The following is a 25,559-nucleotide window of genomic DNA, read 5'->3' as shown; positions in this document are numbered from 1 at the left end:
GGTGAGGGATGTCATCATGGAGACTGATGAAACAATGGTCTCTTTTGATGTCACATCACTCTTTACGTGCATTCCTGTTGATGATGCAGTAGAGGTGGTCAGTTTAAAATTAAAATCAGACACCACTCTGAGCAGCAGGACCACACTTTCCACAGAACAACTGTGTCAACTCTTGAAACTGTGCCTGCAGTCAACCTACTTCACATATGGGGAGCAGTATTATAGGCAGAAACATGGGTGTGCTATGGGGTCTCCAGTTTCTCCTATTGTTGCCAACCTGTACATGGAGGAGGTAGAAAAGAGAGCCTTGACGTTCTTTTCAGGGACACCACCAAGTCATTGGTTCAGGTATGTTGACGACACCTGGGTTAAAATTAAATCTCAGGAAGTCCAATATTTTACTGACCACATCAACTCTGTGGATAAATACGTCAAGTTCACATGAGAAGATGAAAAAAATGGCAAGTTGGCTTTCTTGGACTGTGAGGTCTCAGTCTCTGATAGAGGACATTTGCAAACCGAGGTGTACCGCAAACCCACCCACACAGACCAGTATTTGCAGTTTGACTCCCATCACCCCTTGGAGCACAAGTTAGGAGTCATCAGGACTCTGTATCACAGAGCAGACAGCGTCCCCACTAGCTCAGGAGCCAGGCAGAAGGAGAAATCCCACACAAGACAGGCTCTAGAGCAATGTGGATATCCTAACTGGGCCTTCCTGAAAGCAGAGAAGAAACCCAAACAGGACTCCAGTCAGCCAACAGGTGAAAAGGAGGAACGCAGACCCAGACCAGTGGTCATTCCATATGTTGAGGGAGTATCAGAGAAACTGAGACGTTTATTTTCTAAACATAACGTCCCAGTGGCTTTTAAACTCCAAAATACATTACGGCAAAGACTGGTTCATCCCAAAGAGCCAGTCCCCCGCCACAAACAGAGTAATGTTGTGTATGCTGTTCATTGTCAGGAGGGCTGTGATCAGTCTTACATCGGGGAAACTAAACAGCCACTGGCCAAAAGGATGGCCCAGCACAGAAGATCAACATCATCAGGCCAGGATTCTGCGGTCTACACTCATCTCCAGGCCAGCGGTCACTCTTTCAGGGATGAAGATGTTCACATCCTGGACAGAGAGGAACGATGGTTTGAGAGAGGAGTAAAGGAGGCCATCTTTGTGAAAAGAAATCGTCCATCGTTAAACAGGGGCGGAGGCCTCCGGGTTCAACTGTCCCCCTCTTACAATGCTGTGATTGCTAGTATCACTCAGCCCTCTGTGAATAGTACACAGCCATCAGTGTGCTAATGATCCATTGTTAGGCTGATGGTCCTTCTTGAGCATGTGATCAGCTGGTTTTGGTTGTCAGCAGCAAAACTGGTTGATCCACTCTGAGAAGGTGCTATTTAAGAGACTGAGCTGAATACAGCACCTCAGACTGAAGAAGTCTCTCGGGTGAGAGATGAAACGTTTCTACATTTTTTTGTTGTTTTGCTTTGTTGTTTTTTTGAATGTCCAGAGGACCAGATTTAACTTTTTTAGAATTAAAGGAAATCTAGGTGAAATGTTGCTTTTTTTTCCAAACGCTAATAATATCACAAGCAGAAGGTGAAGAAGACACTTTGATAAGGTAATATGCCAAAATGGACATCAGAACTTGGTTTAACAAAAACATTTTCCACAGGTTTTTTTCAATTTTTTTATTTGCTTGTCAGGTTTGTTCAACAAAAGAGTGGAAATGTTAAAAATGTTCAGTATTTTTTAAACATTTTCACCTCTCTTCAGGAGTTCATGTACAGTTACCTTTATATTTCTGGTGTTAATGCGTTTAAAACACAATGATTAATGCAGTGCCAGTTTCTAAGATTTATGCAAAAAAAAATTATGCAAACTTGAGCACAATTTCTCAGCATTTTCTGGTGACTGCATGTCACTGTTGAAGTTATTTGTTTTGTATTAATAAACAACATATGGCTATTTCAGTGGCAAGGTTACGTAAACGTTTATTTATGTATTTATATAAAATAAAACGATTTTACTGGCTCCCCCAAAATTTTCCTCCTATGGTCTCCGTCCATCTCCAACCATCTTATCACAAGCAGAACTGGTTTGTTCCACTTTGGAGTAAGCTGTTGGGGGGAGAATCAGTTTTGTTGTGTGTTTCCTTGACTGATGAAGCCTTCCGGATTGAAGACGAAACGTTTCAGCACAAAAAAAGAAACTGTCCAGATGACCTCTGAAAAATGTTGGGGTGTCATAACTACATTTCACAAAATGGGGGTTTTACAAAAAACAAAAGAGGAAAAAAATACCAAGGACAAAGAGGTACATCTGCAGGATCTGCATCATCTACCATGCAGGAAGCTGAAGCAGAGGGTAGAGGGAGTGACACTGAGGAGGGCAGCGAAGAAGGTGGCACTTATTAAGACAAAGCTGCACATGGGGGAAGTACCGAACATCATCTCCTCGTACTCACCTGAGGAGTCCACTAAAAAAAGTTATGTGCACCCCTGATCATATGGTTATTTGCAAGTTCAAGTAGCAGCAGCAGCAGCTTCCAGCGGCAGGAATACCCTGATGTTTTTCCTTTCAGAATAACCATCTATTATCTTTACCTGCTTCTTCCTTTTTGGGTCGTGGGGGGTCACTGGTGCCCATATCCAGCAGTCACTGTGCGAGAGGCGGGGGACGACCTGGACAGGTCTCAGTCCATCACAGGGACACAGAGAGACAAACGAGACAACCATTCACTGCCTCACTCACACCTAGGGACAATTTAGAATTACCAATCAGCCTCACATGCAACCTTCTCGCTGACAAACAGCAACCAAGTTACTGTGCAAAATACATGGTGGCGTAAAGGTTTGTAAAATATCATGTGCTCGACTCTCTCTGAAATATTTGAGACTGGATTACAAGATGGCATCAATGAGCACTGGTCTTGGCCCCACTCGGACAAACAACTGGATCATCAAGTTTAGTCAAAATTAAAACTTAATTTCTCTAAACTGAGGTTATTCAAAGAGCTATGAACAACAGGTAAAACATTAACTGTTCATAACCTTGCTTTTTACCTTACTCTGTTTGTTACGCATTTGTTTTTCTCACCAGGAACCATATTGCACATGGTTTGTCTTGGTGTGTGAGATGTTTTTACAGTGAGTGTTGTGGAACAAGAATAAACTGGAAAATGCTGTTCCTGTACTAGTAAATCCAGAAAAGGAAGGAAAATGCAGTGGGTAGAGAGCAACAGGAATGTTGTTGCTGCTTAGAAAGTTTTGTATTGGAGTAATCTCTGCTGAATAGAAAGCTCTTTGCAAACATGCCTCATTTACGAATATAAACATTTTCTACTATTAGTGTTTTTAGTTTTGTCATCTTAAGCTCTAAATTGATACCAGCTTCTAGTGCTGGTTGAACAAAATCCAGACGGAGGGATGGGAATATTTAGCAACACTGGCTCCAGACGTTGTTCTGTTTCTTGGTTTCACTCATGTCCAAGGAAATTTTTCTCATGTCAGCACAGTCTGCCTGTTGCCAAGCACTCTGCGAGCTGTGGGTTTGGACCAGCTCGAGCTCGATTCTGTTTTTAGTGGTGCAGGGCAGGTCCAGCCTCAATTGGCCTCTGCCCATCATAAATACACAGTAATTGGTATTGCGCTTCATGTTCCTGCATACACCAACTCCTTGGTGAGTAGACGCACCAGAGGGGAGAGAAGGCGGCAGTTTGAATGCCCCTGAGGGTGTCTTTACTCATCTGAGTGTCTGTGTAATCATCTGTTCAATGACAGGCATGTGGCCACATTTGTTACTGTGTTTGTGTTGTATGGGTGCATGTTATGACTAGATACGACTCTTGGAGCAGTAAGGCTCTTTTTATTGGGCCCGTTTGGGAGAGGCACCAATTAAAGTATACCACTTCCTTCTGTTTTATTGTCGTGGGATTTGAAAATGTGTGGCCTCATATTTTCAACACTGCCTTTCTTGCCGTTTGCCTTCTGGGTCATGCAAGGACACATTCAAAGTGTGCCCATCATAAGCAAATCCCAAAAAAATACTGTTTCTTGGCGTGAGGCGATTAAGTCAGGGTCCTCAAGGCCTCACAGGAGGATTAAATGCTGGATGGGTGCAACATATTTTGCTGGATTATGTTCAAGCACACGTTGGCAAAACATTCGTTCTACAATGTTATCACTGCATGATGAAATGCGAGAGAGGTTTTTAATTCTCTGAACAATTAAATATCATTCAGAGCTAATGTTAATAATCTGAAGTGTTTCCTGAATGCCCAGCTCTAACCTGAGAGGTCCGTTAGAGCATGGGTTCCCAACCCTGGTCCCTGAGGAACACCACTTAGTTGTTTCTCTGCTCCAACACACCTGCTTTAATTACTTCAAGTTCTGCACAAGCCTGTTAATCACCTGTTAAACCAGGTGTGTCAAAGCAGGAAAACAATGAAAACATGCAGGATGGTGTTCCTCAAGGACCAGGGTTGGGAACTACTGCATTAGATTAAAAGAAGAAATTTGGATGTCTGTGGGGTCTGTATATAAATTTATTTTAATTTTGAAATGCATCAAGTTTTAATTTCAGTCTAATTTTCAAAAGAAGTTTTATCACTGCAGTAAATGATCTGCCTGTGAATAAATATTAAATTTAGCAAACTAGGGCATAATTTACTTTTTAAATGTAGTTTTTTGGTTTAGTATGGTTTAATGGTTTTGCATCGGTATATATTTTTGGCTTAAGTTTTTTTTTTTTTAAACTCTCATTTTCAACAAGAGTTAAACTGATGTAGCCAGTGAGTCTATGAACCACATTTTGTAAATATGAAGGAAAAAAATCCTCTAAAAGAACACTGTCAATACATTTATCAGTTTCATAAACAAAACACTAAATCCAGAAAAGCTGCCACGTTGAGCTGAACTTATTTATGGATTAAGGCAAAGATATAAAACTGATAAATCTGATGTTTGGTAACTTGCAGAGTTCATCCTGAACAACTTGGCTGGTTTATCTTGATTTATACCTGCTTAGAGAATATACTGTTTTTTCAGCAGGATAATCCAAAATGACCTGTTCGTGTCTCTTTAAAATTCACATGTGAGATAAACTGTTCACCTGCAGTTCAGTGTTGTGACTCGGACAGCTGAAATCTTTGACGATTTGACGGGATCTTTTGTTTTAACTTGACAACTTTTAGTTATTAGAAAGTCTTTATTTAGATTGAAATATGTTGCATCTGATTAGATTTTCTTAATGAATCAAACTGTTTTTGACTGAATTGGATCTCATTTACCTTGCTACAGCATTCATCCCTCTCGTTCTAAATATTAGTTGCCAAACTACCTGAATTTTATTTTATTTTTTTAAATAAAAGGCAAAAATCCTACAAAAAAAGACTAAGCTAAATGTGAGGATTTATTTTAAAATAAAAAAAATACATTAAAACTGAAAAAAGAAATTGTCCTTTCTTTATGATAAAACACCTCCAGCTCCTTCAGGTAGATTGATGCTGCTTGTGAACATTTTATTGTTTTAAACCAAGTCAGAGATTCTCAGTTAAATCCAGTTCTGGGCTTTAACTGGGCCATTCCAGGATCTTTACCTGGTTCTCCTGAACCAACTGTGTGTGTTGCTTCAGCTCTGTTCAGAGTTATTGTCCTGCTGTAAGGTGAACCTCCCTAACCTTGGCTGAGGTAGGATAATATTTCTTTTTTCCAATAGATTTAATGGTGCCCCCTGGGATGTTCTGGGTTTAGAATATTACTTTATAACTCAACCCTGATCTCTACCTCTCACAACTTTGCAACCTGCAGTTCCTTGGTCTTCATGCTGTCTTGAATCTGAGGGATGTTGCAGCAGGTGTTTATTATTGGACAGGTTTAGATCATTCGGCACTTGGATTGTTCACAGGTGGATCTTATTAAACTAATTATGGGGTCTGAAAGTGAAGGCTGGCATTTTAAAGTTCCAGGGCTGAATACACATTAATGTGCCACTTTTCAATATATTCTTTTAATACTTTAAACAAGTATCCCCACTTTTATCTTTGAAGAATTTTTGGAAAATTATACAGTTAAATACCAGGGTGTAAAAGGTTAAATAAGGTTGCCAAGAGAGATACTTGTGTAAGGGACTGTAATTGATAAATCTGTTTGCTTTGCTTCTCTGTAAACTTTGTACATCTCTCACCTGCTGAACTTAACATTTTAAGAAGTTGCACGTAAAATGTTTACAGGAAGTCTTGAACGAATTTTGTTTATTTAAAAAAAAAAAAAAATCAATTTTCAGTCGTGCAGACTCAAATTGAAAATGTTGCATCATGTAACATCCAAATTACACATCCAGGCTTTGTACAGTTTCAGATCTTCTAATAGTCATGTGTCAAACTCAAGGCCCGGGGGCCAAATGTGGCCCTCATTGACATCTGACCCCCAAGATGATATGTGAAATGTAAAATACTTCTATCTCGAAATTTTTTCAGTAATCTTTGACACACAACAGAAAACATCAGATGAGACCAATCAAACTCTTGTTGAGGAAAGAAAAGATGTGTATCTGATTTGAGTTTATGTAAATTCTGAAATTAGCCCGTAGTTTGAAAACTGTGCTAATTTTGGCCCCCCTTTTGTGATTTTGACACCCCTGTGTGATCATGATGGTGATACTGAACAATGAAACTGGGTGTAACTCATGAACCACTTGTTTTTTCACAGTAATCATCTTGTCATCTCAAGAAAACCTTGTTTTCTGAAGTTATCCCAAGAAAACAAGATCTGTTTTCCAGATGAGATTAAAGATTTCTAGATAAACTTTCTAATAATGATATATTGAAATAACTAGAAACTATAATCAAATAGTGATTGGAAGAAAATCACATCAAAATGAATGATTACAGTCAGTCATGATCATCCTCTGGAAGTCTGTTTACATGTTGTGTTCAGGTGATAACATTTAAAAATCATTAGAGGGTTAATGTTACAAATTATTTTGGAAAAAAATCTACTACAGTTTATTTTGGTCTTGTTTTATTTAATCGTTGTTTTAACAACTTATCAGAATGTATGGTGCAAGTACATATATTTTAGTGGAAAATAAATAAAATGGGGTAAACTTTTAGTATTTTAGCTGTTTAAAATTTCTTTAAAACCATTTTTCCCTTTAGATCAATGTTTCAGTAATGTAAATTTTAGAAAATACAATTCTAAAATCTTGATGGAACATTTAGTTTCTTACATAAAGGCAAGGTAATTGTGTTGTCAGTCAAGATGCTGATTAGTGACAAATTAAGCAATTTGTTTTATTTTTGTCTCGTGTACATGTTGTACTCTGACATCATGAATCTCGTGTCAGTGAAATGTACTCGTGAGAACTTTTAGGAAGACAAATGATGAATTGGAATGCCAGGAAAAAAAATGTGTGTAATTATTGGAGTCACTGTATTAAAAAATGTACTTTTTCTACTATTTAAGGGAACGTCCATCCATCAATTATCTTTACTTGCTTCTTCCTTTTCGGGTTGCGGGGGGCACTGGTGCCCATATCCAGCAGTCGCTGTGTGAGAGGCAGGGGGACACCCTGGACAGGGCTCCCGTCCATCACAGAGACATAGTGACAAACAACCATTCACACTCTCACTCACACCTAGGGACAATTTAGAGTCACCAATCAGTCTAACATGCATGTTTATGGTCTGTGGGAGGAAACCAGAGTACCCGGAGAAAACCCACGCATGCACAGACAAAACTTGCAAACTCCACCCAGAAAGGTCCCGGGCCGGGATTTAAACCAGCAACCAGCAAAAAGTTTAATGAAGAGGGCTGGATTAGTCACCCGCGGGCCGCCAGTTGAATATCCCTGCTTTAAAGTGTCACTAAACTAGATGCCCATATTGAAAGGTCAGTCCTCTCCTACAGTTTGATAATAAGCATGTTCGTCATATAAATATAGAACCAGCTACCCCTTAATTATTCCAGCCCATGTTCAAACCATGTGTGATGTGTGCTGTCCCAATGGGAAGTCCATATTCACTCTGGGATTACAACTGGAAAAATCACAACGCTGGAGAGAAATAGTGCTTTTGTGGTTGGCTTTAAATTCACTAAATGTGCGCATGTTTTCTAAATCAAGTGCTCAAGAGTTGTGCACGTGCATTTCTGGACAAGTGTCAGATTGATGTTTGACGCAGAATGATTGACGAGGTGTCCTTCCACTCCCATGTTGTCTCAAACGGCTTCAGGGAAATATTTTTCGGTTACTGTCACCTGACCTCATGTTTCATAGCAACTAGACGTGTCCAAAATACTCCACCACCCCTCTTATTCTACAGGTATTCTCAAGTGAAGGGCTTGGCAGGGAGGGAGGGGACAGTTTCAGGGTGTGGGCAGGCGGCTGCAGCAGGCGGTGTGCTGCTGCTGTTCACTCCTGCACTTGCACTGCCGGTTGAGGTGGGACTTGTGCAAAGCTCTGATGTCATTCTTCCTGTTTTGGTTTTGTCCCCACCCCAACCCACAGGTGGCTTTTTATCACTCAGGTCCTGTCAGGCAGCCCTTCACCCCTGCCCCCTCCCCTCTCCCTTTCTTTCATGTGTCACTTCTTATTTGCTTCACACACGCTCCTCCCTGTCGGCTCCTGTTCCCTGGTGGCATGAACTTTGGAAGCTGTAGTTGTAAGAGACTCGCTGTCAGAACTGTGCAGTGAATATTTGTTGCCTCTGAAAGGTGGGCAGCCCTCATCCCTGCTTTCTTCTTTACTCAGGACAACCTGAACGTCTTCCTCAAGGCTTGCGGGAAGCTCGGACTAAAAGAGGCGCAACTCTTTCACTCCGGAGATCTTCAAGACCTGTCTACAAGAGTTACAGTCAAGTGAGTTTTAACCTTGTGACTATTGAAAAACATTGCTCATGTAAGTTCAATAGTCTTCATCATTTAGACCTGTCAGTCTCTTAAACATCATGTATTTCTAACTCTTAACTAGATTTTCTGCATATATAGACTATGAATCCTAAAAAAGTAGTTTCCACAGTGTTGTGGAGTGGAGCATGTGTTCTCATGTGAGGCATGATTCAGCTGCATTTAAAAAGGTCAGGGCTATTTTCAGTGTGTACTCCTGTTGGTGTACATGAGCTGAAGCTCAAAGCAGTGTTTGCTTAAAATGTAGCTGAGAATAATAACATTCAAGGTTAGTGGTAAAAGCAAAAGGCGTTTTTTTTTTGTTTTGTTTTTTACACCAGCTTACATTCAGGAAGGACTCAAAGCTCAGAGACAATCCATCTTGTCGTATATGTCTTTTAAAAGAACTTTACCAGCATTATATGTTGTCAAATTTAAACTCCTTTAGCTGACAGAATGTTTTCAATCCTGCATACCAGTGATGCTTTTGTACTCGTCAAACTTGTGCCAACTAACCTGGTCACATAGTTGTGCACTCTAAGCCAACCTAAGTTATTTCTTTTGTGATAGTGGCACAGCTTCTAGGAGTATTTTCCCATGATCCACCCAAGACGAACTCTGATAAAGGTGTCAAAACCAGATTTGTCACAAAGGCACTTGTGGGTTTAGATATACTGTGTGAGCTGGAATATGGCCTCTAAATAAACAAGTATCCCGTCTTATCAGGACACACCCTCTGCCGACAGAAGGTGATAGTCTACTTACAGATATCTCTCTGTAAATGTCTGATTGTGTCATGAATATAAAGATAATCCACTGATGGACCCTGCTCAGTGTGTCAGACATTTCCTCTCTTGCATAACCTGTTCCCAGGATATTGGTTGTAAAGTACTTTTAATACGACAGTCACCGAAGTGGAAAATTATCATCCAACTGAACAGTCATTACTGGCTGAACCAGTAACGAAATGCAAATATTTTTTTAATATGCTGCAGGGCTGCCTCCCTGTTCATCTGTATTCATAGTTTGGTCAGTGAGAGCCCCCGCCATCTTATTTTTAGCTCCTGGGGTCACTTTAAAGAGCTGGACTGATTGGAATGGGATCAGAACCTGCGTTAGGGGAGCTGTAAATAGTTTGGTCTCCTGTCAGGACATTCTCCTTCCTTTAGAGTACACATGTATTTGTTAGTGACATTTGAAGTTGGGTCTCTACAGGAATGTGTTGCTGCTGGACACCAACCTGTTGGTAAATAAATACCTGTAGCTGCCTGTTCACTTTGCTTCTTCACGTAGTCTTAACACTGTCAGTCTTGTTGTTGTTGTTGTTGTTGTTGTTGTTGTTGTTGTTGTTGTTGTTGTTGTTGTCGTCGTTATCTTGATTGCTGCATTTTCACTAGTTTAAGTGTTTTGTCCATTTACTGACCAAAATTAAATGGTACATATTATCCAAATGTACTTTTCAGTACAAAGTAAAGTAAAATGTGTGAAAGATTACGCAGTTACCCCAGAATAAGGCTGCATATATGCTGCCAATAGCTTTATTACAGCATAGCTTATCATACTGTAGGCAAATTAGCCCTGAAAGAGGGAAAGTTGTCTCTATCAGCTGTCGTCCTCCCTGGTGTTTATCCAGCTTCCACTCCCTTCAGTCCAGTCTGGCAGGTGCTTTGCTCTGCTGCTCTGTTCTTTGTTTCGACTGCGGTGTGGCTGTTTTTCTGCCTCTGCTTAACATTGCTTTGTTTAAAGTTTAAAGCGGCCGTCTTTAAAAAAAAAAAAAAAAAAAAAAAAAAAAAATTTTTGTTTTTACTCTTCTCTTTATTCTTGTATACATCATCATTAACTTATCTGGGCTCATTGATTGCCCAATACGTTTTTATTTTGCTGCATTAACCTATATGAAGATGAAACATCATGAAAGCTTGGTTGCTATTGTAAATAAAGCTGATCTGTTTTGTTTGTTCTCATCAGTTTGATTGGTCACTGTTTGCAGATACTTTTCTAGGATAACCTTTGATTCACGCATCAGTTAAAAAGGAACATTTTATCTGATTCTACTATTGCAGTGTTATGTTTGTTTGTCATATACAAGTTAACATAAGGTCAGCAATGCAATGAAATGTTCAGGATGAGAAGAACCGATTCGCCTCGCAAAAAACAAGAAATGCTAAAGCATGCAATTCTTTGGACAACTGTCAAACAAAATAAATATTTAGTAATAACTGCATTGACCAAACAACAACTGTTTATTATTAAAATAAATTTACTAACTGAACTAGTTACTAAATCCTTTTTTTGATTCAGGAGTAACTCTGTGGTCTTGCATATTTAAAAATGAGGCCAGTTCTGTGAAATGAATGTGGAGTCCGACACTGACTCACTGAGACGAGCCACAGTTTAATCCATGCTGAAATGTTACGACAGCCATAAACACTTATTGAATGTTTGTTTCTGAACTTTGAACTGATTTTGGCCTGTAGCCATCTCTTGCCATCCTTCTATTTTCTGCTGTTGTGCGACATTTGTTCTGATAAAAGGCCTTTATCAATCGCAAACCTATTCAGTATAAAAGTATTAATATAGCACAATGAACTCCTGTGATAGAGCAACGATCTGATAAGAAGCCAGCAGAGTGTCTGTAGGTTTAGCATCAACCTCAGGGTGGAAAAATAACCATTAGCATCAAAGTTTGTGCCTTTTTTTTTATTATTAAAAAAGTCTTACCCAGACAATCTAATTCATCATTAGAATATAAGACTCACAGCAACCTTGATGGATTTTAACAGCTGCCAATAAAATGAGAGAAGTGTTTTTGTACGAGTTGTAACAATAAAAGCACTTTTAATCAAACACTTTCTTGTTAAGAAAATTTGAACAAGCTTACCTTCCATCCATCCATCCATCCATCCATCCATCCATCCATCCATTATCTTTACCCGTTTATTCTGATTTGGGTCACGGGGGTCGCTGGTGCCCATGTCCAGCAATCACTGTGCAAGAGGCGGGGTACACCCTGGACAGGTCGCAAGTCCATCACAGGGCCACATAGAGACAAACGATACAAACAACCATTCACTCTCTCACTCACACCTAGGGACAATTCAGAGTTACCAATCATGTTTTTTGGTCTGTGGGAGGAAACCGGAGCACCCGGAGAAAACCCACGCATGCACGGAGAGAACATGCAAACTCCACACAGAAAGGCCCCTGGACCGGGGCTTACCTTCTACTTACACTAAATTTAACTGATTACTTAAAACATGACCTTTTTGAAGGTTTTGTTTGTCTCAGAGCTAATCCTAAATTTCCATATACATGTGTACAATGCATAGAGCATTTTACTGTAGCTTAAAAACTGTTTTTATATTTCAGCTGCTGTGAAATTCTCTTGCTCAGCTTGTTTTGATGTTTCAGCCACATTAACATCAGTCTTATCTTGCTTTATTTTGTAAGAGATCTACAGTTTGTGTGATGAGGCAATAAATACCGTTGTTTGTAAAAAGTTGGTGAGTTGAAGCAGTGGTGGAATGTTAAAGGCATCTAATGAATGAACAAACAGCTTGTTATCACTATCTCATCAGCTTTACAACCACCTATAGCCAGTTTAAACTGAGTCAGCAGCTTTAAAGTTGTGGTTCATTTTCAGCTGTTTGTTGGCATCATTTTCAACAGTACACAACACTTTTTACCCAATTACTCATCACTAAACCGCAAAAAAACACTGTTGTCTGAAGGATAAAGTGGCAAAACTGCATATTGTTCTGCTAAATAAAAACTTTAAATGAAGTGGACTTAGTCATCAAAGTGTCTGCCCTTTTGATTTGTTGAGTTCAGTTTTAAAGGCTTCATATTTGGTCAACGTTTTTTTTTTTTTGTTTTGTTTTTGTTTTTTTTACATTTGAAATGTCATTCTGCCCATTATGTCTATGAATTGTGAGCATAAAGTGTAAATAAGAAAAATAATAATTTACTTGCCAAAACTGAATGATTGATTGTCTTAAGATTTTATTTAAGTGACCCATCCATCATCTTTACCCGCTTCTTCCTTTTCGGGTTGTGGGGGTCACTGGTGCCCATGTCCAGCTATTGGGGCGGCTGTGGCTGAGTGGTTAGAGCAGTTGTTCTCCAATGCGAGAGTTGGGGGTTCGAATCCACCAGCAGTCACATGTCGAAGTGTCCCTGGGCAAGACACTGAACCCCTCATAGCCTCTGATGTGTGTCCCATCGGTGTATGAATGTGATCTAAAGCACTGATTAGTCTCATTAGAATGATTTGTTCAATTAGTTTTGTAGAGATCTAGTAGAGTGCTGTATGAATGGGTAAATGAGGCACAGATTGTAGTGTAAAGCGCTTTGAGTATCTTGAAATAAGATAGAAAGGCGCTATACAAGTACAGTCCTTTTACCATCTGTGCGAGAGATGGGGGACACCCTGGACAGGTCTCCAGTCCATCACAGGGACACATGGAGACAAGTTCTAGAATTGTGCCGCATGGGGTGGCTGCATGTTGGAGTAGCTCCGTTACATTCATTCCAAGTTGCTGCTTTTGGAAACTTTAGTTCCTCTTTTTGCTGAATGTGGGTCACGTTTTTTGGATGATTGTTTACTCTGTTGGAAGATGCTGTGCAGCTGGAAGGATTTTTACTGAAACCTTTTTTTACTTTTGGGCATTTATTATGATGCATAACCATGGCAACAAAGTGGTTTTTGAACAACCAGTTTCAGCTGATTAGCATCTCAAAAGCTCGAATACCTCGGCTACAGCCCCAAATCCCAACTGAGTTGAAAAGGAGGTGCCGTGGATGCATTCCTGTCAAACTGGTGGCGATGCTTGAGTGCCTGACCACCGAGATCCTGGAGCTGGTGGGAAACTCTGCTCATGACAGCAGGAGGACCAGGATCATCCCCTGGCACCTTCAGCTGTCGGTCCATGGCGACGAGGAGCTCAGCAGAATGCTGGGAGGAGTGACCATAGTTCAGGGAGGAAGTCTGCCCAGCATTCGGGCAGTCCTGCTGCCCAGGAGGACTGAGGGGCCTGCTGGATCTGATGGCAAGCTGGATGGACGGGTCGGTATCTGTTGGCCAGATTCTTCGGATTCGCTGCAGGAGATCCTTCCTGCCCACAGCTATCAGCATCTATAACAACTCTTGAATGAAACCAGGGGGATGAGCTACGACAACACTTAATGTCCCTTGGGATTAATAAAGTATTTTTGAATTGAATTTAATTTAAATGAGATGAACAACCATTAACTCTCTCTCTCACCCCTAGGGACAATTTAGAGTTGCCAATCAGCTTAACATGCATGTTTTTGGTCTGTGGGATGAAACCTGAGTAACCTACTTGTGAGAGGCAGCAGCTCTACCAACCATATCAATTAATAATTTTATACAAATTTTGTCTCTACAGGCAGTGACAAAATCTTATGAATTAAAGAATATGTGCGTTCAAGTAAAGTTGGCACATAAATGGACCTGCTTCGGCCATCAGAGGTTCATCTTAATGATAATTTAAATTTTTAAGTATCCTGTCTAGAATTTAGCTAATTAAAACAAAATATGGACCCATTTCAGGAGGAAAAATACATAAATGTGCAGGTGGATGTAACTTCTTTCAATTCTGTGCTTTCCAGTATTACACTTATAGTATTCACTGTGGTGACTAAACCAGCAGCACATTTCGACTGCTGCCAGCTTGAATGACCGTCACTATTCAAACATTTAGACGTGCTCATTTTTTTATTTTTTTTTAATCGGAGAATGGAATCACACTTGAAGTAACGATGCTTCAACTGCAACCCAGAGGGATTTGTCAGTTTTGCTCATTGACCAAATTAACTATTAGCCATACAAGCTGATGATGTATTTTTCTGTGTTTTATATATTTAAGCACTGTAGCAGCTTGCTTTCTAATAAACACTGTTTCTCTATTTTAATGTATAACACACTAAAAGAGTTTCAAATAGTTTGCTGCAGCTTGCACTTTACACTTGTGGCAGCCATTTTGGATTGCGAGATCACAGCTGAACTTCCCAAGTGGTAATTTTGTTTTCAGATGTCTGTTAAATGTTCTGACTTTGTATTAGTTAGTTCTTTGAGCTTTTGCAGATGTATGACAGTAAATGTTGAGACAGTATTTTTGAATATTAAAAAAACTCTAATCTGAAGTATTATGCAACAGTTTTCATTTTGACATGATTCATAATAAAATAAGTCATGAATGCTACATAGACTCTTAAATTTGTGTAGATTGATTTCTATTAGCTGATTTGTGTTTTTGAATTTGTAATATTTATGACAGTGTTGCAAACTATATAAAATATTTTCTGTCAATTTATTTATACATCAAATATCTGCCTTTCATAAATTTGCTAGTTACTATCAAATTTATGAAAGGGAGATATTTGATGTATAAATTGACAGACATTATTTACTAAACAATACCAGTGTTGTATTCAGAACATTTTTCCTCCTTCTCCCTGAAATGGCTAAAAGAAACATGACCTGTAATTTATGCTCTTTTGTGGGACTTTAGTGTGAAATTAAATGCATTTACACAGTGGTGTTTGTCACTTTAGTTATTTGTCAAATTTCTGCTGATTGACCATCAGTGACTGACAAAACAACCCCCCTAGAGGTCCAAAGTCTCATTCTTTTCCAGCATTTGATTAGGCAAATTATTGACGAGCTCTGACTGCACGCCGACCAAAAAAGTAAACTGCACCAGGTGGGCACTGGGCAGCTGTTTTAAAGAATGCCAAGGATTTGATCTAACCGATAAGATGATTGTATCATGCAAAAGCAATTCTGGTCGCAAACTTTATTTTTGCAGTTCACACAGAGTATCATCAAAATGTATTAAATGCGGATTGACAGTATATTAAACGAAAATATTCAGTCATTTAAAATGAAATAAATGTGAGAGCTTTATAAGGCAAAGTACAAACACACACACACAGTGCTGTCTGTTTGTATTTAGGGTGTGGTTTAGCTGATACTATATCTGGTTTCATGGTTTTATATATGTATATATTTTGACACGGCCATCGTGTTCTGTGCTGTGATTGTGCATATCGTGAAACTGTTTATTCAATGATGCTGAGCAGTGTCCACGCCATTAATGCAGCCCTAACTGCAAAAGGTCAACAACAAGGGTTGTGTGTGCTCTGTGGTTGACTGGAGAGAGAAATGCCAGCCTCATCCTGCTCCTTCCTCACAGAGGACTGCAGTGTGTCAAATAAATACAACACAATGATGTTCAGCCCTGTCTCATCTGCAGCTGAATCTTTTATTCAAGTTTTTCAGTGTTCTCTGGATGCCTGCCTAACATCTAGGATTTTATGACTGTTACAAACACAAATGAACTTTGGTAGGATGTAACGGATTGTGACAGACTTCAATTCAAAGGTATGCTTTTGATTATATGTGCACGTCTGTTAAGGTTTCAGTGCTGGTTGGTTTCTTTTGATGTCAGTGTGTTGAGCAGGTTTGGTGATCTTAATCAGTTTCAGTTCATGGGCAGGTTTCACCTGCAGATCTTGGTGTATTGTTCCACCTCAGTGACAACACATGGAAGAGTATTGCATAAGAGTTCATTTATTTTATCTTTAACAATATCTTGAGTGGAAACCAATGTTTCTGAAGTTTGTGGAAGTGTGTTTTTTTTTTGTTTGTTTTTTTTGTGTGTTGACCACAGTAATTTTTACTCCTTTTGTGTTAAATCTAATTGAAAACCTAAAATAGTGTAAAACAAATGGAAACCCTTTTGTAGCTTTATGTTAGTGGTTTGGTTTATTGTAGTATTGTGACTGTACAGCTGCAGTGGCTCTTGTCTTTGATTTGAAAAAAGAAAAAAGGCCTTGAGTTGATGATATTCTCACACTTTGACCCCATTCAAAGAGTAGTGGTGTAAACATTGGTCTAATCATGTAAAGACTTCAAATGAATGGCCTGGAAATAAGACCCTCCTCCATATTTGTCAACCCAGACTATTTTCTTCTTAGTTGTTTGCTCACTTTATCACCTATTGTCTAATCGGGTATTTTCCAGACTGCAGTCCCATTTTTACCTCCCAAGAAATGTCTTTCCCCTTTTTCTAAAGTAATACTTAATGGGACATGAGTTAAAGTATCTTTATTCTATTAACATATTTTTCCATGTTATACACAAAATGTGACTTTGGCTCTGTCGTTACTTGCTCATGAGTCAAACTGATAAGACTAAAAAGAATGTGTTTTGAAGTTTTGTACACACTGTTCAGGTCTCAGATCAGCCCCCAGTGACAATTTGTCAATGATGTTCCTTAATCATAAGAAAATTCAGCTGATTCTAACAGTCTTCACTACTCCTGAGGCCCCGAAGAGTTTAAAAACAGCCCTTTTGACTTTTTCCTCCGTACATCTGTTCCCATAACCCATAAGATGAACATTAATGTTCTGTAATTTTTTTTGTGTAATTTCTTTCCTTTTGGACCTGGTAAACTTTGTAACTGTGCTCCAAGCCACATGGTTTTTCTTTTTTCTTCCTCCTTCCCGCCTCTTTTATTGGGCCCATAAATTTGGGCAATGCCCAACTGGAAATTGTCCACTTGAATTTTCACTGTTGGCAAATTACCGTGCTAGAAACGCCTGTTGTGAGATGACGCAGTCTGGTAGGAAAGCTGATCCGCTTCCCATGCAGTCAAATCAAGCCGTTGGTAGGAGAAACTCTTAGTCTTTACATGGAGAAATATAGATGGGGGGGGGGGGGGGGGGAGACACAGCAATTGCTGCAATAAGAGGGAAGAAGTGTTATCAAATATGCATTGTTGTAAAACAAAACAAGAACACAATCTTGTAACAACATAGTGTTTGCTTTTGGAATCTGCTGTACTTTAAATGTCTTCTTGTTTTGGCAATGAAATGTCTTCTTGCTGATGAATGCATCAAAAACCTAAAGCACAATCGATCCCTGCACATTGGATTCAAGTTCTTCTGAATTTCTGTAGCTTTTCTTCAGACATTTTTTCATGTAGCCAAAGGTCTTCAGTTGTTCATTTAGAAGCTTCAGATTTCTTGGTAATAATTTTGTTCAGATTTTTGTTTTCCAAATATCACGTTGTTGCACGTTTGGCTATACAAGTGTTCTTCTCTCCAGGATTTACTCTTTTTTTGTTTGTTTGTTTTTGTTTTTGCAGCCGCTTTGAGGTGTGACCTCTCAAAAAGTTTGGTCTTCCAAATCTCCAACTGTCTCTCACATTATAAACCAAAGGGGCAGCTATCTGCACGTTATCTCTAGGTCTAAAATCACAAGGTCTCGCAAGACATTAAGGTGTGACGATCCACTAAACGGTTTTATAAGCCTAAAATGTTCTGCCAAGCCAACCAGTAAAACACAGGCCTTTTTAGATTAGAGGTTAAACATCTTAAAGAACAAGGAGAAAGTGTTTTGCCTTTAAACACTTGAATTTCCAAAAACCCAGATAACTAAAAATCTGCTCCAACAATTATCTGAGAATACTGTAATTTCTGGACTATTGAGTGCACCAGCTTAAAAAAAAAGTTTTGTACATATAAAGACTGTGCATGTATATAAGCCGCAGGGGTGCATGAGATATTTACACAAATATATATTTTTAAACTTTTAATTAAATACATACTGATGAAAAACACAAATGTACAGGTTTTTTTTTTCCTGAACAGTGCCTGTAACGTGGCTAGTAAAAAAAAAAAAGAAAAAATACATAATTTTATTTATATATATATATATATATATATATATATATATAAATAAATAAAATACAGTAGTCTATGCAGAAACGTCAAGCTTATGATCAATCGGCTTTAACTTGAAATCTGCATTTCTTCGTGTGTTTCTTGACGAGGGTCTTTTTGCATGAAGCGCAAAATGACTGATCTGAAGAATTTCGTGTCATTCATTCCATCTTTATTTATACAGGTTAATCCCACTGAGCCTCGGGGACTCATTTACAAGAGACCCGAATTTTTTAACAAAGAGTAATGACAACAGTGGACAACGACAATAGACTATTATAAAAGATGCGTACAATTTTTTTTTTAACAAGTTAAATAAAATGGCAACCAAAAAAACAGTCAAAAGGAAATGAACCAAAAAAATGGCTAGATTATAAGAAGATGTAGAAAACTAAAAACGGGAACATGTTTTTTTCCTGGGTTTTCCCAGGAACTTGACAAATGTTTGAAGTCACTTAAAGAGGTCAAAGTCGAGAGCTTCAGGTCTTTTTGCAAGATGTTTCAAGAAACAGGAGTGAAGTAGAAGGTCCTTTTGCCAAGCTCAGTTTGCACTGAGGGAACACTGCATGTAATAATGTCCTGAGAGTGCAGACTGTAGCTGCACTCATGCAGAGACTCACACAGACATGCAAGAGGAGATGTATGAAGGCAGCAGACCAAGACGTGATTTAAAGATGAAAATGTACCAGTGAGAGAGTCTGTGTGAAGTAAAATGATGTCCAGTTAAACCAGTGAATACAGGGTGCAATGATGGGTACGGTAGTTACAGCCAGTTATGAATCTTAGTGCACCATGATAGACAGCATCCAACATCTGCAGGGTTCTTGTAGGAGCGTTCATATAAATAATGTCACTGTAATCAATGGAGGGAAGGAAGGTCACAGTTACAAGTCGTTTCATAGTGTTCAGAGTTAGACAGGATCCGTTTCTGAAAAAGAAACCCAGTTTTACTTTCAGTTTCCTTACTAGGTTTTCCACGTGGAGCTTAAAGCCCCCAGTATACTGCCGTGTACATCCACATGTACGCACGTGCGTACGCAGAGGTACCAACATATAAACAAAGAACACCGCTGCGGCGGAGGCTGCCAGCGCTCGCTTTTTTTTCTTTTTTCTGACCTGTCAATCAGTCCAGTAGGCGTGTCAGCAAATGACCAATCGGCGACCTCAATTTGTCCCGAAGGTAAATGCCCCTTGTCTGTGAAGCTGCTCTGCAGCTGATCAGGGTGTACGCTGGAGTATGAAGTCTGAACCCTCTGCGTACAGTACACGCGTACGTACGCGTGAACGGACATACGCGGCAGTATGCTGGAGCCTTAAGAGAGCTGCGAGTCGACCAAGATACCCAAACATTTGTAGGAATCGACAAACACAATAGGGACACCATTTGAGGATAAAATCACAGGAAGAACTGCTGGGACTGACTTCCTGTTTGAAACATCCCTTTGGTTTTGTCTGCGTTTAGGAAAAGTTTGAGACGGAACAAATCTTACTGGATGATGTCAAAAGCGGATTGTAAAAGCTGGAAAGTTTTGGCTCAATAATAAACAAGTGTCATCAGCATAGAAATGTAAGGATGCATCAGAAATGCTCTGACCTACATTACCCATGTAGATTGTCAAGAGGATGGGTCCTAAGACTGAGCCTTGTGGTACACTGTTGTTGACTGTGACTAGTGTGAATCATGTTTGATTTACTGTAATTCGGAGTTTCATTGGTCCACTGTGACCTGTTCATTAACTTAATTGGTCTGATTGTTTTCTACCTAATTATACAGGTAGTCTCATTGAGTCAGACCCACCCCAAGAGAGGTGTGTATTGGACAGCTATGCGAGTGCCCAGGTGTAACAAGGCTAAATGTTTTTGCGGCATGAAGCTCGTTAGCCCATCAGAAAAAAAAAATCCATAAATTAGCCAAAGGATTGTATAAGCCACAGTGTTCAGTGTGTGAAAAAAGTAACAACTTAAAGTTGGGAAATTACAGTATTTGTTAGATGTTCAGTAAAAGGCCCTCTTTTTATTAATAGTAATAATTGATTATAATTTTCAGGGTCCTATATTGCTGTTGTTTAAGAGAGACCTTGTCTGCAGTGCCTTTAGTTGGATATTTATATCTAATCAAAGTGTTTATGTAGGCCTAAAATTTTGAGTTGCGCGGTCTTTTCTAATTATTGTTCAAACTCATTAAGGTCTGAGACTTTGGGAATAGTAGTTATCAGGGTCAACATGTTTATGGGTTACATTGGCCTGTAAAAAAATTAATGAAATAAAATTCAGAGTAAAGGCGTATGAGTGACTGTTGTAGAATTAGACAGCAGGAATGTGTAATATGCATGGGATGTACTTCAGACTCTCATTCTGGCACCATCCATCTTGTCTATTTGTCCTTCTTCTGTCGTCTCTAGACAGACATAAGTCACGTCATGTGACAGGTAGGACAGGAGTGCACACAAGGCGAGGGTCAAATTAGGTTTTTAGGTTGACTGTGTGGGTTTAGTTTGCCTCGACTGTAAGATGATTTACTGATACACCGGCCAAATGTCAAACTAGAAATATGACCTTTAGTGACTGCATGGAAATTTTTCCCACGACAGAAGCGTGTTTAATTTGTTTTATAACAAAATCGGAACCAAAGACTTTTTCCTTAAAGTTCAAATAAAACTTTTCCAGTGTTATCTTTATGACAAGCCTAATATTAGGCGCACACATTTGACAGCTGGCTGAGATTGTTTTTCCCCTTTTCAGGAGTGAGTGTGTGTGTGTGTTTCTCACAGCTCCTGTTGTTGTTGTGCGCGTGTGTGTGTCGGGTTGGCATTCGTCTGGATTGTGCTCTTTTTCCAGCTCTTTCACTGTTCAACACATAAAGCTTGCAACAACCATGCCCTCTGTTCTTGTTTTGTCGTTTTCTCTTAGAAACAATCGCCTCACTTTTCTGATCTTTCTCTTACAGGCATCAAGAAACCAGCAGGAGGCTGAAGAATGTGAGTGTTTGTTTTTCAGACTTTATCATATTGGGTCAGGACAAAAGCTAAAGCGTGGTTTGTTTATTTTATTTTTTTCTTGCAATGGGAATCTCTAGTTTTGAAGATTAGTTTGTTTTGGCACATTTTTTAGATGAAACCAGAATGTGTTATGGTAACTCTAAATCACTTTAATTTTTATAATCTGTGCTTATCAAAAATACTTGAGGACATTTAGACCTGATTCACATGAAAAATGATAAGGGTCATAAACTAAATGTGTATTTAGTTGGATTCAAAATATATGAAAGCTTCAGTGCACTGAGATATTATGCTGGTTTTATTATTATTATTGTAATATTAACCTATCCACAAATGCAGAAGTCATAATTGACTGAAATATAAGTAAACCCTGTCAGAAGTAACGAAGTTGCAGGACTGTTGATGTTCAAGTGTTTGCTTTTGTGTATTAAATTTACCTGGTCAGCCTAATAATGAATGCAACAAACTGCAGCAGTGCTTCTGGATGATCCTGGAAACAAAAACATGAAGTGACTGTCATGCAGGAATACTGTTATCAGAACTGTTTTATGCTCAGCCGATCATTCATCACTGCGATTAAAGGCACTTGATGAATCTTGTTTCCTGTTTTTATTTAGGTAATTGTTTTTTGCGTGTGTTTTCTCTCTAGGTTTTAATCACCATTTACTGGTTGGGTAGAAGAGCTCAGTGTGACCGCTTCTATAATGGACCCTACCTGAATTTCAAAGCATTTGAAGGATTACTGGGCACAGCACTATACAAGGTAAATTCCTCCAAAAGGGGTAATTATTTTACTGGGGCTCTTTGAGCTGTCTTATCCATGCTGACATGAAACAAATCCTAGTTTGAGCGCATGTGAAATCTCCTTTAACAGTCCACGCACAGCAGATTTCTGTATAGGTATGTGAACAATGAGTGAAAGAGTGACTGTAATAAAACAAACAGGCCACAGTTCACTGGCCACTAAAACCAAAGCCACATTAAGTCATTGACTCAGCTATTTTTTTTTATCTTGTTTACACCATGGCACACAGTTCACATAGTTCACATGTTAAAATGACACTTTCTTTTCTTGAAAGAATACCATTTCCTCCCTCCTCCCTTTCAGCTCGTGCCAGTGTTGAACTTTGTGCTTTGTGTTCTCGTAGATTTATAGGTGGTGGCGCAAACCCCCTGTAATTCAACTGACTAAGAGATTTTCAGTAATGGCAGTGGGTTAAAGCATATTTTGTACATTTAGCCATGTTAATCCAAGTTCAGTGGCTGAGGGTTGGACTGGGGTTTAATTTGTGGACCTGTATTGTCTGGCAGGATTCTGCAGATTACAGATCTGAAAATCGTTTTCTTTTTAAAGTGGCTGACACGTTTTGGCTTGCACAGAGAGGCTCTCTGATGGATTTATGTGCTTGACAATCTTTTCTCATTTGAAGTGCAGTCATTAGGAGGGTGTAGGGATCGAGGCTCTGTTTGTTTGACTGAGATCATGGAAAAGAGAACATAAAGAGGTTATTTAACGTAGATTTCACCGTTCATTGTCTTGTATAACTCATAATAATGTATGTTTATAATAACTGTCAAGTATGAGGGGCCAGAAATCATATACTTCTCATTCTACATGGGAGATTTCACCACACACAGAGTAGGTAAATAGTATAGCTGGCACCCTATTATCTAAATGCGTGACTGCTGGTTTTTGTGTTTCTCTGAAAAGGCTCTACATGAATCAAATGACCAGAAGGACAGCAGCATCAGAGACAGTGGTTTTGGAGATAGTTGGTACTCAGAGCGAGAGATCCACCATCTGAGAGAAGGTGGTGGTGTTGGTGGTGGAGGGCACAGGAGAGACGACTCCCTGGACAGCTTAGACTCGCTGGGCTCCCGACCACACAGCATCTCATCTGACGCCACTCTGAAAGGCAGCAGCGAAGGTACAGTAGCAGATGTAGACAAAAACACATTTTATTTGAAATATTCTCATTCTGAGCTTTATCTTTATTTTGTTTCTACGTGACTATTTACAATCCAATTGATCGGTGTCGAAATCCAGATATTTTTAAACTGCAGAATGCCCCTTTTCCATTAGTACATTTAGTACCGGTACAGCACGGTTCTACTCTGCTCGGTACGGTACACGTTATTTCCATTATGCTTTCGGTTCCAGTTCCAATGGAGCTCTATCTAGCTCGCTCTGAATTTTGTCGTCTGCTACCAATCACAAAAATTGCCTGCACTTCAGCATTAGACCACGGTGTTGTCATTATTGTTTTTAAAAGCTTAAAAATAGGTCCAGCCGCTGCTCTGCGTTTGAACACCGGTAATTGCAAATGGTGGATCGAATGTTGTGAAATTTCTCCAATTGCCAGTGACTCCTCTTCCCTGACCAATCAGTGACCGACAGTGTTCTGACGTCATGTTTTGGTACCTGCTCGGCCCGGTAGGAACCACAGAGAAAAAGGTTTTGTAAAAAGGGACCAGTTCTATGTACTGTTACTAATGGAAGAGCCTTGGAACCGTGCTGAGTGGAGTCATGCTGTACCGGTTCCAATGGAAAAGAGGTATTGGTCTGCTTGGAAAGTTGACTTCTATTTTTAAAAATGTGTTGCCTTTTAGTGGGGCACTTCTGTAATTTGCTTGGGTTATGTTTTTTAATGGGAAAATGGGGACAAATCATTGCAGAACAGATCCGATATGTGTTATTGACAAAGTGCTTGTTAGTATTTTCAGAGCGGTTCTTCACTCTTTAACTGAGAACTGAGACATTCCACAGCCGTCCACAGCAGTCTGTAAATGGAGGCCTCTGTTCTCCACCCTGCACCCCTCACTTACTTCAGTCAAACCAGAGTGCACACACCTCCCACTCTTTGCCATATCCTGCTTTTGTTTGTCTTTTAATATTTGTTTGGTTTTCTCCCCTGCTTTTTTCTTTTAAACTTGTATTTTTGCTCCTGTCTTTCATGCTCCAGGTTGTTGTAGTGACACAGAGGCAGATTCCATCTTCAGGATGGCGGAGAACAAAAATAATATCAGTTACCGCCGGTCGCTTGTCATCACACCTAAAGCCACCGCCCAGTTCAACCAGTTCCTGCCCACTAAGGACAAACCGTCAGGCTACGTTCCTGCTCCGCTGAGGAAGAAACGGGCTGAGCAGGACAGCCGGCGCAGCGGGGTCAGTCTCAGTTATACAGAGGATGAAGGCACGCTCACCAGGTACAAACATCACTGTTCTTGGTCTGTTAAGGGTTTCATAGGCGTTTCTCTAATTATTGAGTTTGTCTTTTTTCACTCTTGCTATAGTAAGTTATGATTTGAAATAATGTGGCCTGTCCTTCGATTGCCTGAAGTTAACATGGTGGCTGTTGTTTGCCTTTCTGCTCTCATCATTGTTTGTGAACGGTTCATGGTGTGTTCGTTTTTGCTGTGGGATCATTTCTGCTCGCTACTGTTGCGACAGCCTGAATACCCAGAGTGCCTTGCCAGGAGCTCACCACCAGTGGAGTTTTGATTATGAAAGTGGAAGCGACTCGGACACAGGTCGACCAGACCCCGATCTCGTTCTTGATGATCTGGCAAGCAGACGCTTCCGCAGTCCCTCTCCAGCCCCACCCACCAACTTTTCTGTGCCCATCAGTCCCTCGGCAGGGGAGCGAGTGGCTCAGGGTAAAGAGAGACCCTGGTCTAAAGTCACTATTACTCCCAGTGCTACCCATCAGAAAAGTGTGGCTTTCAACAGGTCAGAGATTATGAAGATGCCGTGTGATGTGCCTGTGTGATGAGAGCTTCTTACCCTCAGTTTGCATGGTTAACTGCAACCATGAGAGCCGAATGATCTGCCTCTAACATTGCTTCAACCACGTCAGTTTGTTGGTTTCTGCTGAGATTATTTTGAGAATTTAGCTGTAGTGCATCCATTCTTGCTTTTTT

At 39.7% G+C, this 25,559-nt stretch overlaps 1 protein-coding gene across 1 annotated transcript in view; it reads left to right on the top strand.

The window, feature by feature from the left end:
- Window positions 1-25,559, top strand: part of lmo7a (LIM domain 7a) — a 74,179-nt gene that overhangs the window by 14,259 nt on the left and 34,361 nt on the right. The window contains exons 4-8 of the mRNA XM_037687051.1: window positions 8,756-8,862; window positions 21,587-21,617; window positions 22,288-22,401; window positions 23,350-23,566; window positions 24,602-24,845. Coding sequence (XP_037542979.1) covers window positions 8,756-8,862; window positions 21,587-21,617; window positions 22,288-22,401; window positions 23,350-23,566; window positions 24,602-24,845 — 713 coding nt within the window. The remainder of the gene's footprint in view (window positions 1-8,755; window positions 8,863-21,586; window positions 21,618-22,287; window positions 22,402-23,349; window positions 23,567-24,601; window positions 24,846-25,559) is intronic.

This window comes from Nematolebias whitei, chromosome 13 (assembly GCF_014905685.2).
Source record: "Nematolebias whitei isolate Nwh7 chromosome 13, NemWhi1, whole genome shotgun sequence".
NCBI lineage: Eukaryota > Metazoa > Chordata > Actinopteri > Cyprinodontiformes > Rivulidae > Nematolebias > Nematolebias whitei.
The sequence above is the reverse complement of the archived record's forward strand: the minus strand, read 5'-3'. Positions and strand labels throughout refer to the sequence as shown.